Source organism: Onychostruthus taczanowskii, unplaced genomic scaffold (genome assembly GCF_017590055.1).
Source record: "Onychostruthus taczanowskii isolate IOZ18803 unplaced genomic scaffold, ASM1759005v1 scaffold17, whole genome shotgun sequence".
In the NCBI taxonomy this organism is placed as follows: Eukaryota; Metazoa; Chordata; class Aves; order Passeriformes; family Passeridae; genus Onychostruthus; species Onychostruthus taczanowskii.
The window spans coordinates 11,217,129-11,234,061 of NW_024498906.1; the positions used below are offsets into that span (position 1 = coordinate 11,217,129).

Below are 16,933 nucleotides of genomic sequence, written 5' to 3' on the forward strand. Positions count from 1 at the left end.
TTTAACAGCAACTGGTCCCACCGTTTTTTTTTCTCTGTAACCTTAAATAAAAATAGGTATCTTTTTATTCATAACACATCCAGCCTGTCCACATCCCCTGCAGAGCCCTCCTCCAGACCAATGCTCCCTCCCAGCTTGATGTCAGCCCTGCAGCCCCAGCGGCACCACGGCAGGGCCGGCCCGCAGCTCCGCACAACCCGGTGTTGTCCCAGTGTTATCCCGGTGTTTTCCTGGTATTGTCCCACTGCTACCCCAGTGTTATCCCGGTATTGTCCCGCTGTTATTCCAATCTTATCCCCGTGTAATCGCGGGGCCGCTCCGGGCGGGACTGGGGGCGGAGCCTAACCATCAGACCACGCCCAGACCACGCCTCCACAAAGCATCTACCCAATAGGAGTAGGCGTGGCCGCGGCGGGGGCGTGGCTGTAGTCTGTCCCTTCCCCCCCTCACGCCGTCCCCCACCGGCGCACGACGCCGCTGCGGCCGCTGAGGCGATGTGGCGCAGCGCCGGCCTCGCTGGCGACGCGCAGGTATCGCGGGCGGCCCGGGGGCGCTCGGGGCTGGCCTTGAGGCCCGGCCCAGCCCGGGGGTCCATGCGGGCGTGGGTGCCCCGAGGAGCAGAAGGAGCGGGGGTTGTGTGGTGTCCTGGGCCTTACGGGGCCCTGAGGGGGCGATGGCGGGCCGCAGGGAGAGGGGAGCACGGCGGGGGCCGTGGAGCGGTGCCACAGGCACGCTGGGCTGGGGGAGAGTGAGTGGGGACAGGGCTGGCAGTGATTCCTCGCTGGGAGCTCATGGCCAGCGGGGAGCTGTGCCCTGTTCGGCCCCCCCGACTGGCAGGGAAGGGAATTCCCGTCCCTGGGCTCACCCCAGGCAGGACATGAGCTCAGGTGCGGTACTGGGTGACTTCACCCCTGAGGAACAACTCGGTGAAGTCAAATTTCCTCCTTCCAGGCACCTGCTGTTACTGTAAGGGCTGAAAACTCCTGTTCTCCCCGTCTGTATTTGCCTTTAACACACTCCTGTAGTGCAGAGAGGTGTTGAGAAGGTGTTTAATAGAGAAAATAAAACTTGTCTGCTGTAGCTGCAGTGCTGCAAAGACCTGTGCTGACAGTGGGAACTACAAAGGAGAATTTTCTCCTTACTGCATATTTCATATCTCAGCACCAGTGATTCACAGCGTGTTTTATTTGAATTCAGCTTCTGCTAGTGAACAGAGCTATTTTTATGTACCAGATTTTGCCCTGTAAGTCTGAGCAATGCTGAATTCTCTCTGTCATTCATGGCTGCTCACACACAGATGGCATTCCTCTAAATACTCCTCTTCCCATGTGTTTGTTCCATGCTTTCTTGAGACCTAGATGAGTGGAATTTTTCTAGAGTCACGTCACGTGGTGCTACTTGGCCTTAAGAACCTTGCCATAAGCAACTCCTAGATGCAGCTTAGAGCTTACAGTTCAAATTAAAGCAAAATATTTCTTGCTTTCTTTCATTACATATCTGAACCCACAGAGGTGGGACTGATCTGTCCTAAAACTATCTGGATTTCAAAGACAGCTGGGAAAGAAATAGAGCGGGAAGCAAACCTGAAAGGAAATGTTCAGTGTGAGGAAGAAGGGAAGCAGAAAGAATTGTAGGGAGTCCTGTCCTAAAACTATCTGGATTTGTTTTGTGTGTCTGCTCTTGAGGGGACTGTGGGGATGGTACATTTTGAAGCTGTAGATGAGATTTTGGTTTGTTAGCCTTTTCCCTCTGCAATAAGATGTGATCCATAAGACATCTCATTTTGTCAGCACTGTTCTCAGTGCAGTGCAAAGCAATACTAAGATATAACTTGGCTTTCTGAAAGCCTATTATGTGATTGATGTTTTAGTCAAAACATGTTAAAGCTTTCCTTTTGTTTTTATGTGTATCAGCCCTTTTAATATCAGCAGAGTGCACATGTATGTACATCAGAAATTGGACTTCATGGGGTTTTTTTTTAACAGAAATTGCTCTGTCATTTTAAAATTAACACACATTCTGCTGGAATGTTGAATGAAAATTATTCTATAGCTGTAGTTTGGCTGGAAAGGAAGCTAGTAAGCATTTCTGTCATACCTTGGGGTTAAATTATTTATGTGAGATTGGATTGCAGATGGCTGCAAGTAATTTTTGCTCTTCACAATAGATAAATTGGATTGAAAGCTGTGCAGTTTCCTCCAAAAGAGTTGTTGTAATTTAGGACTGAGGATCTTGCAAATGTTTGAATTAATTAAAAAGCTGAGTAATCATATCCTTTACAACAGTCATGAAACAACAGCTTGGTGTGTGCTGCTCACGTTTTAAAATGTGAGTGTTAATTTTCGCAGCATTCCCAGATGCATTGCACACATTTTGGGTGAAGAAACACATGAAGAGATGTAATGCTATTTACTTAAGGCCACAGTAGTAGAAATTAAGATTACAGTCAAAGGATCAACCTCAGATTTGGTTGTTGGATAGTTCTCTTTAAAAAGTTACAAATTGCTGAAATGATGTCATAGAGAGGAATATTTTTGTCCAAGAAAAGAAACTGAAGCAGAAAAGCACAACAGGACTGTAGCAGTGTCTTTGGTTGGTTGTTGGTTTGTTTTTGTTTTGCTTTGTTGTTTTATTTCAGAAGACTGAGACCAAAGAGGAATTCGTTAAAGTTAGAAGGAGGGATTTGGAAAGGCTGACAACTGAAGTTATGCAACTGCGGGATTTCTTACCCAAAATAGTAAATGGAGATATCCTGGGGACATTCCAGAAGCTGGATGCTATTGAATCAAGTGAGTAGCACCATCTTACAAGCTCTTGCAGTTTCTGCCAGAACTGCTTAGAACAAACTGTTGTGCTCCAGAAATAGCTGTACATTTTGTGGAGCTATTCCAGATTCAACTGTGTTGTTCAGTGGCTGCTTCAGTAAATTAATGTGTTTGCAGTGAAGAAAATTACAAGCTGCCTTAGGAATAATCAGACATGTCAAATTAATCTTTAAAAATATTTTACTGTGGATAAAAACATATGTAGTTCAGGCAGTAAGGGAAGCTGTATGAGGAAAAAAATTGTTTTCTCTTTGAGAAAAGGCAAAAACATTTTGTTTTTCAAAAGGTGACTCGCACAGAAAAAAAACCCCCAACAAAATAATGGTAAATAGCAGTGGGTAAAAATTTGAAGGAAGAGTGAATTAATCTCATATTTGGCCTGTCTTTTTTTTTTTTTTTTTTTAGCTTGTATGCTTTACTCATAATAATAATAAAAAAAAGATTCTGTAATAAAAGTATTTTTATTGCTGTCCCCAAAGTCCATTTTTTCTTTCCAAAAATAACCCCTCTCCCAACATGCCATCAGGGCTGAATAGGAGTCAGCTCCATCCCTGGTCTGTAGCTTAGCTGCAGCTGCACAATTTACCTGGATGTGGGTTTGCTGGAAAAGGCATGGTACAAGAGACTGATTACAGAGGGTGTGTCTCTTCTAGGATACCAAGTGATAAATGGAAAATTAATTTGCAACAGGTAGCTAAGGAGAAGCAAGGTAGGGCCTCAAGGCCTGTGTCTGACAATGTAATATATTGGGGCAGAGCTTCCAGCTGCCTCAGTGATCCACTTTTTGGGAAGATTCTTCCATGTCACAAGCAGTGGATAGGATCTGGAAGTGTTCTCTGTGACAAGGAATCAGGGACTGTTTCCAGTTCAAGTGTTCAAGATCCTCAATTAGTTTTTACTTACTTGTCTTGGGATTTCTCTCACTGATCCTTCTTACATTCCTTGTGCCAGGCATCAAGGAGACATTGTCCATCCAGAGCAGGCTCATGGCATCAACATGGGGATTTTAAGACTCCTTCAAATGTTCTGCTGGCTGTCCAGAATTCTCTGGGTCCTCGAGGGCAGGACCTGAAGCTGAGACAGCGTTTGTCTTCTCTGGAGTCTTTCTCCACAGTGGAGATTTCTTTTGCAGGTCATGAGGTCATCTGTGTATTTATTCCAGCTCTGGCCACGGTGTGCCCCTATAACTGGACAAGTCAAGTGGAGATTTTTGCTGCTCCAGTCTTCTCCTACCTCTGCAGCATGAAATAAGGCAGGCTGAAAGGAGGCTTTGGAGCATACAGATCACTAAAGGTGGGACATCACAGGGACACAAACGGCCTTCACTCTCAGAATGGTGCTGTTTGCTACATACAGCTTCTTGGTGTGGCATGTGAAGCTCACAGGAGTCCTAGAGATATTTTTTAATGTTCTTACATTAAGCCTAATGTGTGATTTGTACATCTCCAGACTTCCATCAGCTGTTACAGTTTTCTGGGTACTTGAGCAGCAGTCTCCTTTCCCTCAAGAAGTGCAGATTACAGTCAGAGGCTTTCAACACCTCTGACCCATTCAGTCAGAGTCTTGAACAGCTTTGAGAAACCTTGAGACCTTTGCACATTTCCCTGGTGTGCAGGTCAATAGGACACCCATTTCCTGTGGCTTCCCGGGGCTGATCTCTCAGATCTGAGCTGGCAATGCTCAGTGCAGCCAACACCTGCTTTTCAGGCTGCTGTCAGGGTCTTCATTAAGATTTTTGCCAGGGTAATTCTTCATTTCTAAAAGAGGGTTCTGTTTTGTTGTTATTAACCTTCTCAGGAAGAGTGCTCGGCTCCAGAAGTTTTAGGAATACAGCTCCAGCAATTTTTCTGTATTATTATGATATGTTTAGTGGAACTCACTCCACTTGGTAAGTGTTAAAAATAGCATTTAACATTGGTCTGGCATTTGGATCACTAGAGTTGGAGTTCCATCACTTGTTGGCATTCATTCCTATTGTACTCAGTTGTCCACCTCCCAGAGCTTTGAGATTAGATCTGTGGTGCAGAAAGTCTCCCAGTATGACCTATAACTTTCTGTGGATGAGACCAAGTGTACCTCTCATCTGAAATGGGGGCCTTCTCTTCTTTCCTGTGCCCAGTGTCTTGTTCTGCTTTGGAGTCTCTACCTAGAGAGCAAGTGCCACTTCTTCCCAAAGTCTGATTTACCACTGCAGTGGTGAAGTTACATATTTCTTCTTTGTGTGAAGGCACCATTTCAGGTTTTTTTTTGCTCATCCAAGTTGGTAGTGAAAGCTGCTTCTTTCTCTTCAGAGCAAAGGCACAGCTGGGAGAGCTGACTGGGCATAGCAGGGAAGTTTCCACAAATAAGGAACAATGAGAAGTAAGTCTCTTTTCAGCAGCTTCCACTATTGTCCTTTTTTGCCCCTTCTGCATAAAACATTGTGATACCTTAGAGGATGTTGGCACATCCTTCTTTTATCTGAAGCCCTTTAAAAAGTCCAGGTTGCATTGTGTTAACAATAAGTAGTCATTATTATTCCCCTTCTGGCTCAGGTTTGGTTCTGGGACCTTTGAAGTTTGCTGGAGAAGGATGTGGCATCTTTGTGTGTCTGCTGGGTTCAGGCTGGATCCATCCTCTCAAAGACTGGAAGTGATTCTTCTCTTTCTGGAGAGCTTGTTTCCTTGCAGGAGCAGAGATTTTCACTGAATGAACTTATCTGGCAAGGCTCTTGGCCTGCTGTAGGTAAGCAGAGCATGTTCTACTCCTGCTCAAGACATCTTGCTGTCAGCTTCTTAGGACTCACAGCCACATAGTCAGAAGTGCATGAGACTGAATTTTCTTCACTTGACAGAAGGGAGTTTTCTTGCCACTGACGAGAGTTATCCTCAAAAACTCAGTTTAATCCATTTCTCCCTTCATTCTTTTCCTTTGGACTGAGGATTGAAAAGAAGCAAGTTGCTCAGAGAGCGTGTCGTGGCACAGAGATGTTTGTCAGCAGTGAACCCTTGCCTTGCCTCTGCTTTCTGCTAAAATGTGTTGCTGGCTTGGAATCACACAAGGGCTGAGTGGAAATACGTTCTACCTCTTCAGATAAATCAGCCACAAACAGCTTTTCTCCTTTTATACAGGCTACTCAAAGCAATGTGTGTATACTTAAGATGATAAACTTGTCAATTAGGACCAAAACAGGAAGGTATTTATTTTCAGATCATGTGGAACTACTAAATAGAATGCCAGAAGCCAAGTCCTTTGTTTAATAAGAACATATTTGGATAATTTTTAATTATGTTGTCTTTTTATGATAGAATTTGATATGATTTTTAGTAATTACATTAAAAAATCCTGTCACATACTGGGGAAAGTATTTCAAGTATGTTAAACTGTAGACCAAGCTGTTGTATTCAAGGGTATGGTGTTTGAAGTAGGGTGTAATTCATTTTTTTAAACTAACCAAGGTTACAGTAGATGCTGTTTGGATTTTACTTTTTGGAACTACTTAAACATGTTTCCTTTTTTCAGTATAAATGCTAAGCATCCACAGGTGTGCTTTTTTAAAGTAAGATACAGTACACATCTATTATTAAAACTGTCCTTGAAAAAGAATTTTTTTGAACAGGCATCATGCTGGTGAAATGGAATACTTTTAACTTGATTTCTGTTCACTAAAATAAAGTGCCTAAATTAGAATGAATTTATGATAACACCAGAAATTTGATAATATCAGAAATTAATTTTATAAGGGAATAATAAAATTTGCTTGTAACTGACAAAATGTTTAAATAGTTTATAGTCATGGAATCACAGAATGTGTTGGGTTGCTAGGGATCTTAGAGATCATCCAGTTCTATCCTCATTGCCACGGGCAGGGACAGTGTTCACTAGCCCAGGTTGCTTATACTACTTTATAAATACTACTTTAAAATATTTGGAATAGTTGCTTTTCGTTCTTGCTATCCATGTAAGTTGTAAATTGTAGATTGAAACATTCACTTTTGACTACTCTTGGTATTTTTCTTTTGTTTTTAATATAGTCACTGACTTAGGTGAAATTTCACTCATGGAGTTCTCATGGAAACCAACATGAAAACAAAATAGAAAATAGAGTAAATTTTAAAAAATGTTCTCAACCCTCAGTATTTAACAGCCAGATGTGATCCTTTTAAATCAGACATTGGTTTGCTTTTTCAGAGCTGTTACCACACAGCAAATTGTGAGATTCCCGTTTGGCCACGGGGAGGTGATCTCGCACAAGCAAACGGCTGAGGCACCTCGGTAAAGTCACACTTGGTGGATTTCTTTGCTTTAATGCAGGCCCGATGACCATAACGTGTTCCTTCTTTCTTTTATCTGATTTATCCTGTCACAGGCCTGGAGAAGAAGGAGGAGGAAATAGAGCAGCTGAGGATGGATTGTGAACACTTTAGAGCCCGTTTGGAAACGGCCCAGGCAGATTGCATGAGAGAGAAGAAGGTAGATGTGCTGCCAGAATATTGATATCTGTGTGTTTCAGTTCTAATAACAAAAGCAGAAATGATAAAATTTTCATTTTCCTGTCACAAATGAATCCTTGGTCTCAAATCTATTTGGGATTTCTATCCATATAGTCATCCATATCCATATTAACATGTTGAAGTAAAACACTGGGCATTTGGGAAGATTGTGGCATAGCTAGAATTAAAAGGTCCTTCACAGAACCAGTTCTTGTGAATTTAACATTGCTATAACATATTTGCAAAGAGGACAATGGGAGATAGTTTCAGCAGTGCAGTGTACAGAAAGCAGCCTCTCTTGGTTTGCTGTGAGCTGTGTACCTTTGTTTAGTGTTAATAATCTTTCTCAAAGCACCTATTGATCAGGAGATAGTTTCAGCAGTGCAATGTACAGAATGAAAGCAGCCTCTCTTGGTTTGCTGTGAGCTGTGTACCTTTGTTTAGTGTTAATAATCTTTCTCAAAGCACCTATTGATCCAATTGCCATGTACAGCTGAGAATCAAGGAGCAATTTCAGGGCTCCTCTTGCTCTGTCAATATTGTATTTAGTGATTATGAGAGGAGAGATTCTTAACAATTAAGGAATAGCAAAGACATCGACTTCTCAGTCTGTGAAGCCATTTGGGTTCAAATGATTCTCTGTGAGAATCAGTGGTGATTATTTCCTGCAAAAGTTCACTTCCTTGGAGCCTTCCTGCAGTAGCTAGCAGTTGGGGTTGTACAGCTGGCATTTGCCAGCCTTGGGATTGCACAAAGACAGATGAACCACAAAACTTACTTCATTTTTGAAAAGGAATAATGAGGAGTTCAGAAATGCACTTTCAGTACATATCTGTGTATAGATGAAACACTCTGGAATAAAGTTTGGTATGATGGAATAGTTGTCAATCTGGATATTCCTTATTTCAAAATAAATATCTTCTGGGATCAATGTTGCAGTTCAGCAGTAAGTACAGAGTTCATTTTGCTGTGCACTGAGGTCTTTAGTTGCAGGATAAAGTTCCTGTAAAATTGAATGCTGTTGCTTTGGATATTAATGAAGCAAGTCCCACCCATGGTTCTTGTTAATACTACAGATAAAGGGCAGGTGGTTTGAGTTTATGATTTCTTTTGGATGAGTTTCACTTAAAGCACTGGTAGTTTACTAGGTAGTTTACTAGGTAGTTTCTGCTTAAAGCTCTTCTCTTCATGTCTTTGTTGTGCATGTGTGGCAGTTGTGTCACTGGGTTCTGTTCAGTGCCAGGAAGGTGTATTTCAGTGGACTGTGCTCATGATGTTGTGAAGTCCTTTAACTTTCAGGATACAGCAAGATGGTGTGTGTACGTGAGTGATTTTTTTTCCTGTTCATCACTTTTCTGGTGTTTTTCATTTGGTTGATATTCTGCTTTAGGCATCCTTGTGTGGAGTTTCTGAATTATTTTCTACAAATTTATCTTCTGAAGGAGAAGAAAATTACTCACTGAAACAAACATGGAATAAATGCATTTCTGGTTGAGCAGTGTCCTTTTCTGAGGCCGTCATAAATCAACATTTTGCATTCCAAATTCTCTATGCAGAGCTGTGTCACTGATTAGGGAATTGCTGTGCTTTCTGAACCTGAGCAAAACTTGAAGTGCAGATGTTATTCTTGGCTGATGTCTCCTTTGTCTGTCTTTTTACAGTTCCATACTTGGGCACTGCTGTGTTCTTGTGCCTTGACCTTTTCCTGAAGATGGTGGTGTTGCATAGCACAGGGATTGTTGATGATGTGAGCCCTTAGGAGTGTTGCTTCCAGCCAGGTTATTTGCTTTTGCAGGCTCCATTTATTTTTCTGGCTCTTGCATGTACTATTTTGTTTTCCTTGCCTCATGTCTTTGTTCTGATGTTGCTTTTGATGTATTAAAAATTCTGGCATTTTTTCTGCTGGCTTTGCATGCTTTTGGGGGATCTAGATTTGGTATTACTGGGTTTTATGTCTTACTCAGTATTAGCATCCAAATGCAAATAAAATGTATTAAAGATACATTTCCCTAATACTAGGACAGTGTGGAAAAGACAGGGAGAATATAGGGATTAGGCAGGAAAATGCCTGAGGACATTTTGTGGATGCACATGGTGGCAGAAAAGCTGATAGGCCTGGCAGTGAGTCATGTAAAAGATGGAATTTGGCTAATTTGCTTAAAAGTGATCAAAGTATTAAGAAATAAGAGACTTTTCCTGAGAGTTTCTGCCTATGGAATCAGCAGCGAGTGTCAGTCTTTTGCCTATATAGGTGAGAGAGTAAATACACACAAAAGTCTGCTTGAGAAATTAAAGTTGAACTTTACAAATCCTCACCTGCGTGTTCCATCAGCAGCAGTGCAAATCAGGCTGGTAGGTGTGATCAGGAGGTAGTTGGTGACAGAGCACACACAACTCTGTACTGGTTGACAACATATTATTTAAATTTTCAGATGAGTTTACATTTCTAGTCTTTAAAAACCCTCAACATGAAGTGTTGAGGTGAACCCCAAAACTAACAAGATACTTAAAGTCTTGATGACAATACATGATTGAAAGTCTTGTTCTGTTTAGCTACTTTCAAAATTGACATAGGAAAGATTCCTTCTCATTTCCCCATACTTCATCCTGATAGCCAAACACACTGGGAAGGCTGAGCTGAGGAAGGTGTTTTCTGCAGTGAATTTGAAAATATCATGTCTGTAAAATGGGCAGAGTAAGATCCTTCTGTTTTTTGACAGTGTGCAATCTGTGATTCTCTCTCTTTTAATACTTGAGTTAGCATAATTGTTCTGGACTGGCCTTGATCTTTCCCTGCAGCACTAACACCACCCTGCCTGGTTAGCTGGGAGTCCCCATCCACCCTGAGACACAGGCTGCAGAATTCCTGCCTTGATCTCCCTGTCTGTGCTGGCTCTAAACCAAGAAGTGCAGCAGCTTTGCTGCTCCTGTGGCAGCTGGTAGGAAGCCAGTGAGACCTAGAATCCCGCCCAATTCCATGATATTCTTCCGGCCAGCTTCCCTTGTGATTGGAGAAAAGTACTGCCAAATGGAGGTTGTGCTCTGGTTCTGTAGGGTTGATCTATTCTCTCTTTATGCTTTGAGGCAAGAACCACTTAGCAGGTCACTTAAGTGATCACAGAATCATTGTGTTACAGGATAGTTTGGATTGGAAGGGATTTTGAGGTGGTTTTACCTCATTCCAGCCCCACTGCTGTGGGCAGGGACAACTTTCACTAGATCAGGTTGTTCAGAATCTCATGGACGCACAGTGGTGCCTCAGCTTTCTTGCAATGGAAGGTTCTCCAAACTTCAAACCTTAGGTGTGTGTTTTGGGACTCTGTCTTGCTTTACCACTTGCTGCTCAGGACTACGCCAAGAGAAAAGAGCTGGAAGAGACAAGAGTATTTATCCTAGATATCCAGCAACTGTTCCTTCCACGTTGGCTAGAACAGAAGCCTGTTTTGAAAAACAAAACAACCCTCCCCTCCTGTAAGATGTTTCCTGTATCTTTTGGAAGGTGTCAGGGAAGGCTGGCCCCTGATGCTGAAATCCCCTCTCTCCTGAAGAGACAATGGAGCTGTTTGCTCAGGGGGAGATGTCTCCTGCCAGGCTTCTCTAGGTGCCACTCAGTCTCGGTGGGTCACTTGGTTTGACCTTGTGGACAGTTTCTGGTTCCTGTCAGCCTGCACTACTTAGAGACAGCTCAGGAGAGAAGGAATGTGTCTGTAACAGCTCTGGGTTACCCTCCCTTTTCAGAGATGGCCATGATTGTGTTTCTGGTTCTGTCCCTTAGCCTAGAAACTTGGTGTGGCAGACGTGAAGTGCAACCAAAATTTCCTTACGCTGTTCCAGGAGAAACTGGACCTGCGGCAGCAGCTGAACGAGGCCAAGCAGCAGCTCCTGCAGCAGGCAGAGTATTGCACAGAGATGGGAGCAGCAGTGTGCACCTTGCTCTGGGGGGTGTCCAGCAATGAGGAGGCTGTGAAGTCCATTCTAGGAGGAGTAAGTATGGCAGGTGAATACTGACTCCTGGGAATGCCCTCAGGCCTTTAAAACAAGGACCTTTAAAATAAGGGCTTTGCTGTCGAACACACTTAAAGGATGTATTTCAGAAACTGACTGGACAGCAAAAATGTTTTCTGGTTTGCATGTTCTTTGGGAGCCATCAATTCTCTTTTGAGAAGGGTTGGAGCTGTGAAGTGTTATGAATAAATGGAGTAATTATTTCTTTTGTTACCAAATGAGGGTTATCTGTTTTCCACCACACACTGGAAGCAAGACTACAGTTAGTAGAATGTAAATATCTTCACAAGCTAACAGAAGGAGAAAATAGTTCCTGGGCACATGCAGGAGTTTCCATGCCTGTGGAGAGCTTGGAGGAGCTATTTCCATGAGAAAAGACAGATCCATTGGTTCTCAGCTTCTTAAAATCTTTCTGCTGCCTTAATACGTGAATGACTCTTGGAAATTGAGACCCTCACTGCTTGTTCGTCATATTAAATCATAAATATTAAACATGGGCAAGTAGACTATTAAAAAAAATAAAACCCAATAACAAACCAGAACAACAACAGTTAATGACAATGGCATTATTGCAGCTATCACAATTTCACTGCCAAGTGCAGCTGATGGAATTAGGAGGGACTAAGGAAACAAGCCTGATAAAAATATGATTTTCATTCTTGACACAGCCAACATGAGAAGGAATTGCTGTATTTAATCTGAGTGAACTGATGCCACAGTTTCTTTTGGCTTGATTTTTCAGCAGCATTATGAGCAGCTGAGTGAATAGGATTAGTTCATTTTAGTAAGTGGTAAACCAATGTGTTTGTAAGAGTTGTTCTAGCTGGGTGTTCCAAAATATAATTAAAAGTTTATATTGGATATTAGAAAGCTGTACAGTGATTCCTTATTAATGATAACTTCTGATTCCAAATCCAAGCAGCAGTTACTAGGACAAACATCTGTAAAACACTGTATAAAGCAGTTAGAATTTAAAGAACAAGGCTGGTTGTTGAAAGCAGTCTTAAGTATTAATATTCAGTTGGATTAGTTAAAAACTGTTGCCTGAGGATTTGTTTGAAGGTAAAAAACCCAACTGTTTGTGGGTGAGGTTGGTTTGAAATGCAAAATGGTTCTCCTAGTCATTTCCAGCAATCATTAAAGCCTGTTGAACTGCTGTATTTCTGGTGAAGATCAGAAGAACATTTGGAGGCATCATTTTCTCGGGATGGTGCACATAACACCGTAAGAAACGTGCCTGGGCTTGGAACAAAACTCCTAGGAAAAGCATAAATGGATTGTGTGGCATTGTGTCAACCACAGATTGCAACTGGCAGTGAGTCAGGTCATTAAAAGATGATGGAGATTTGTCATACAACATATTTGGTTTGGGTTATTTTGGGACAAGTTGTACAGCTTGTAGCTTCTTCCCTCCTCCCCTGAGAAGGTGCTGTGAACCACGCAAATGCATGAGAACATCAAGGGTGCTTTGAAACTGTTGCTGATATTTAAGCACATGGGGAAGGTGGCATCAATTCAGAATCATGTCATGCCTTACAGAACAATGCCCAAGCTTTTTTCAGCCTTCGAAGCAATACAGAAGTAGGTCTTTCTTCCAGTCCTGTAATGCAAATGGACTGAAATTATCTAAGTGACCAATATTGTTTTGTGTCCCTAAGGGTTGGGAAAATCAGAGCTTAAGCAGCAGATTTGAAATGTGACACAGGTAGTTCTCAAGGCAGTGGGGGGGAGATGCCTGCTGGTTTTGCCCATGTTCCTAGAGAGAATTTGAAGAGACATCCAGAGAAACACCATGAGAGAGTTTTCAAGGTTTCCTACCTGCATGCACCAAAAAAAGAAGTACATTGATTTCTATGAGATTGTTTTGGATGTCTTTCAAAAAGCTTCAGCCAGATATGACAGGTTTCTCACATGGAAATACAACCTGGAGGTTTGATTTCAGAACAGCATCAAGACTTGCTTCAACTTGAGAAGCAATTTTGGATCCTACAAGGCGTTTTGCTACTTCAGTTGTCTGATATGGCGAAAACGACTTTATATTTTGTGGCAGCAATTTTTCATGTTACCTGGAGCTTTCACACAGGAGTTCACAGACAGCAGAGGGTTCATTGCACCATCTGAGCTCAAGCGCCTCAATGGCTGCTTTCAGAACTGTCCTTATCTCAACGTGTGTGGGTGAGACATTCTTCAGTCCCACAACAATGCCATCAAGTTAATAAGGGACTGTGCAGAGTGTGCAGTGTTTGCTGTTTATAAACCTGATGGGTCTCTGCTGGAACTCAGCACTAGTTAAGTAGTGGCTGTGTGGAAAGGAGGATCAGCACAGAGAGCACCAGTGAAACCTCCAGAGGTTGGCAGATGGAAGTTTTGTGTTGTTTTCTGTGCAACATACCAACTGAATGTGTTTTTTCATAATGACTTCTTGGGCTCTTCATTTTCTCTCACACCCTCTTGCTTCTTGAGCTGTAGTCAGCGCTTCTGTTAAAAATGCTATCTTTGAGGAGTGGTGTCCATCTAAAAACTACATCCAGCACCTGCAATTTTACCTTTCTCCTTTTTCTCCATGATGCCTTCATTCCTGTTGTTCTGGGGCCACAGCATCATTTGTGAAGATACTGTGTTGACTGAGCCTGCTTTTTGTCCCCTCTTGCTGAAGTCATCCCACAGGAACAGTACATCTTTAATGTGGTGAATTTGCAGCAGTGGAGGAATAAATAGATGTTACCACTAGCTTTGCACATACTGTCAGAGCAGTAATTTTGTAAAAGTATGAAGATTTTCAGCCACTTCACAAAATGAATAAACGTTCTGGCATTTCTTGAACTCTCCCATTGGGTCACTGCTTCATGAAACAATTGGAAAAATTGTTAAAGACACTGGGAAAACCCAGCATTATGGGCTCTCTGCCACACAATTTTGGTTATGAAAGCCTTCATCGTCTGTGTGAAATAGAGTTCCAGCAGTGTTTTACTAGTCAGAATTACCAATAAACAGATACAGGTCTCTCCATCCTTCTCTGTAGACTCTGCACCTCAGGCCAGGCTCTTTGACCTGAGCTTTGTACCAGGTGGTGCTCCGTCAGCCGAGATACCTCCAAATGGAGCAGGATTGCAGCTGAGGGGAAAAGACTGTCCCAAATTACAGCTGTGCTCCTTTCATGTGCTCTGCTGTGGTGATTACTTTTTCTCACATGACGTGGTTGACTTAAGCTCAACCTGTGACCCAGGAGAGACCTCCATTTCCTTTTCCAAAGAACTTCTGCATATCTTGTTGCTGTTATTGAGCAATTAATGAGTGCTATTAGGATCCATTTGAATCCTGCTTTTTTTTTTTTTTTTCTGGGGACTTCATTGTTTTCTCAGGAATTTCATGTTAAGTTTACAGTCTTCAGCTGACTTTGACAAAAGCTACTGCAGGAGGCCAGGTGAATGTGAAACACCTGGTGCAACTACTGCAAAACAAAGAGAAAACATTATTACTTCTGCTAATAAGCTTTCATTCTGCTGGTTGATTATATATTATTGTGTGCTTAGGAGGTAGATATGCAGTAGTTCAGTTTTATGAATAAATGTGGCCTTGAGTGGTTTCCTGTTTTCTTCTAAGGTAATGGTTTCAAATATTAGGGGATCAAACATGTCACTCAGTGAATACATGGTATTTTCTGTTGTTTATTTGAAGTAACTGGATGTTTCAGTAATTTGGAAGATTGACCAGTTTTACTGTAGCATCTAATAATTATAGTTGCTGTAGTCTGTGTAATCTTTCTTTTCCTCCTTGCTTGCAGAGTAAAGCAGTAAAGTTTTTCACAATCACTGCCCAGACCATGGAGAGCTTTGTGAAGTCATTAAGTGAAGACATGAAACAGCAGGATTTGGATTCTGAGGAAAATCAGTTTGTATTAGCTTTGGCAGGGATTGTAACAAGTAAGTTAATGCTGTGTCTCAGAATAGCATTCCACACCTACTGGGAATGTGTATTGCCTCATAGGAGCTGCTGTAAATGCAACTTTTCAAAGTTACGTTGTCATTGTTGATATCTTGAGTGACTTTCTGGTTTTCCAAAGTTCTAGCAAATTTTGTTACTGATAGTTCTGTTACAAGCACTTCTGTGCTGCCTGTGGCATTGTTAAGGACTAGACAGGTAAGAGCCACTGAGTTCTGAAATTCCTTATTGCATCCCTTAGCCTGGAGTGAAACAAGGACCATTGTACCAGTCTTGTATGCTCCCATAGTTTGTACACATTGAGCAGTTTGCTTTGTGAATCACCAGTGATGTGAACATCTACAAGATTACAAACTGCAGATGATGCAGGTAGATCAGCCCCAGCTTAAGGCATGGACTAAGGATTTTGAAAGTGCTTAAAAATTTTGTTACTGTCACATACACCACACTTCCACTGTATAAGAGAAGTAGAAGATTATATATCTGACTGCCATGCTAAGTATTTTTTTTTAGGTCTAGAAAATAAGTAAAAAGCCGCATATCTGTTGCAGAATGACTGTGCTTGGTTTGGGAGGCTGTGAGGCTGATACATCATCTGAATTTTTGTGAAACTGTAGCTATTAAAATTACACTAAAGACGTGATGCAAGATAGACAAAGCAGTGGATATTGGTATAAATAAATGATTCTTGAATGAACTGCTTTTCTGAATGTAGGATTTTTAGATGTTGGGATGTCAATAAAGATAAAATAATAAAATTATTATGTGATGTGTTATGCCACTCTACTGAGTAGGGGGCAGGTATAAGGGAAAATAATAAAGGAAAGTCTGCTTTGGAACAGTAGCCTTTGCAAATAATTTTGTCTTTTGGTTTGTGGTTGAATAATGCCACACTTGCAGAGAGGTAGGAAAAAAACTTGTTTTGAGTAGATGTTCGTAAGAGTTTTGGTTGTGTGATGTGCCAGGTATATTGAACTGAGTGGTTGTAAAACTCTGCAATCCTGTTCCTTTAAAGTGGAACCTATAATGATCAGCTTTGTTGCAGTCACCCATTACCTGTGGATGAATATAGCCTTTTGTTTCACAATTTACTGTGGTGCTACTGGGACATTCTGAATAAATGCTTTGTTTACCAATGCAGAATTTTGAAGGAGCTTGACTAGTGTTTGTTGTTCACTATTTGTTGTATAGGTGAATGTAGACTGAAATTTATACCAGTGCCATAGTTCATTCTTCACAGCTGACCAATCTTTTTAGTGGTCCTGATAATTAGCAGAAACTCTTGTTTGAAACATGATTTTTGGTGATGTTTTGGGCTTTCCCACAGATGTGGCTGCGCTGGCGTGTGGCCGTGAGTTCCTGGTCAGTTCCAGTCGGGAATTACTGGACACGATGATGCATCTCCTGGGAGACATGAAGCCAGGACTCTGTAGCAAATTTAAAGTGTATGTTGACTTTTCTTGCCCCTTTCATATGCATTATCTTGCAGTGCAGCTCAAGTAATGACAGTACTCTCCCGTTTTCCCACTCTCCCGTTATGCCTTTTCTGGAGAGGAAACATAATTTTTGGAAGCTCTTTTCCCAGTAGCATTCCTTGCAGATATACTGGGGTTGACTACAAAGCTTTATCCAGGTTTTGTGTCTCTTGGGAAGTCTCTTAAGCACCATAAAGGTGAGCAGGGGTGCCCT

The 16,933-nt window shown here is 41.8% G+C and overlaps 1 protein-coding gene across 5 annotated transcripts in view; it reads left to right on the forward strand.

The window, feature by feature from the left end:
• The first annotated feature begins 89 nt into the window (after positions 1-89).
• LOC121333519 (heat shock transcription factor 2 binding protein) overlaps positions 90-16,933 on the forward strand; it is a 37,965-nt gene continuing 21,121 nt past the window's right edge. For 4 of the 5 annotated variants that reach the window (XM_041399919.1, XM_041399916.1, XM_041399920.1 and 1 more), the window contains exons 1-6: positions 90-530; positions 2,639-2,789; positions 7,174-7,277; positions 11,132-11,281; positions 15,087-15,225; positions 16,572-16,689. In XM_041399919.1, the coding sequence (XP_041255853.1) occupies positions 495-530; positions 2,639-2,789; positions 7,174-7,277; positions 11,132-11,281; positions 15,087-15,225; positions 16,572-16,689 (698 nt within the window). In that variant the 5' untranslated portion in view covers positions 90-494. The remainder of the gene's footprint in view (positions 531-2,638; positions 2,790-7,173; positions 7,278-11,131; positions 11,282-15,086; positions 15,226-16,571; positions 16,690-16,933) is intronic. The other variant, XM_041399917.1, reaches the window with a different exon arrangement.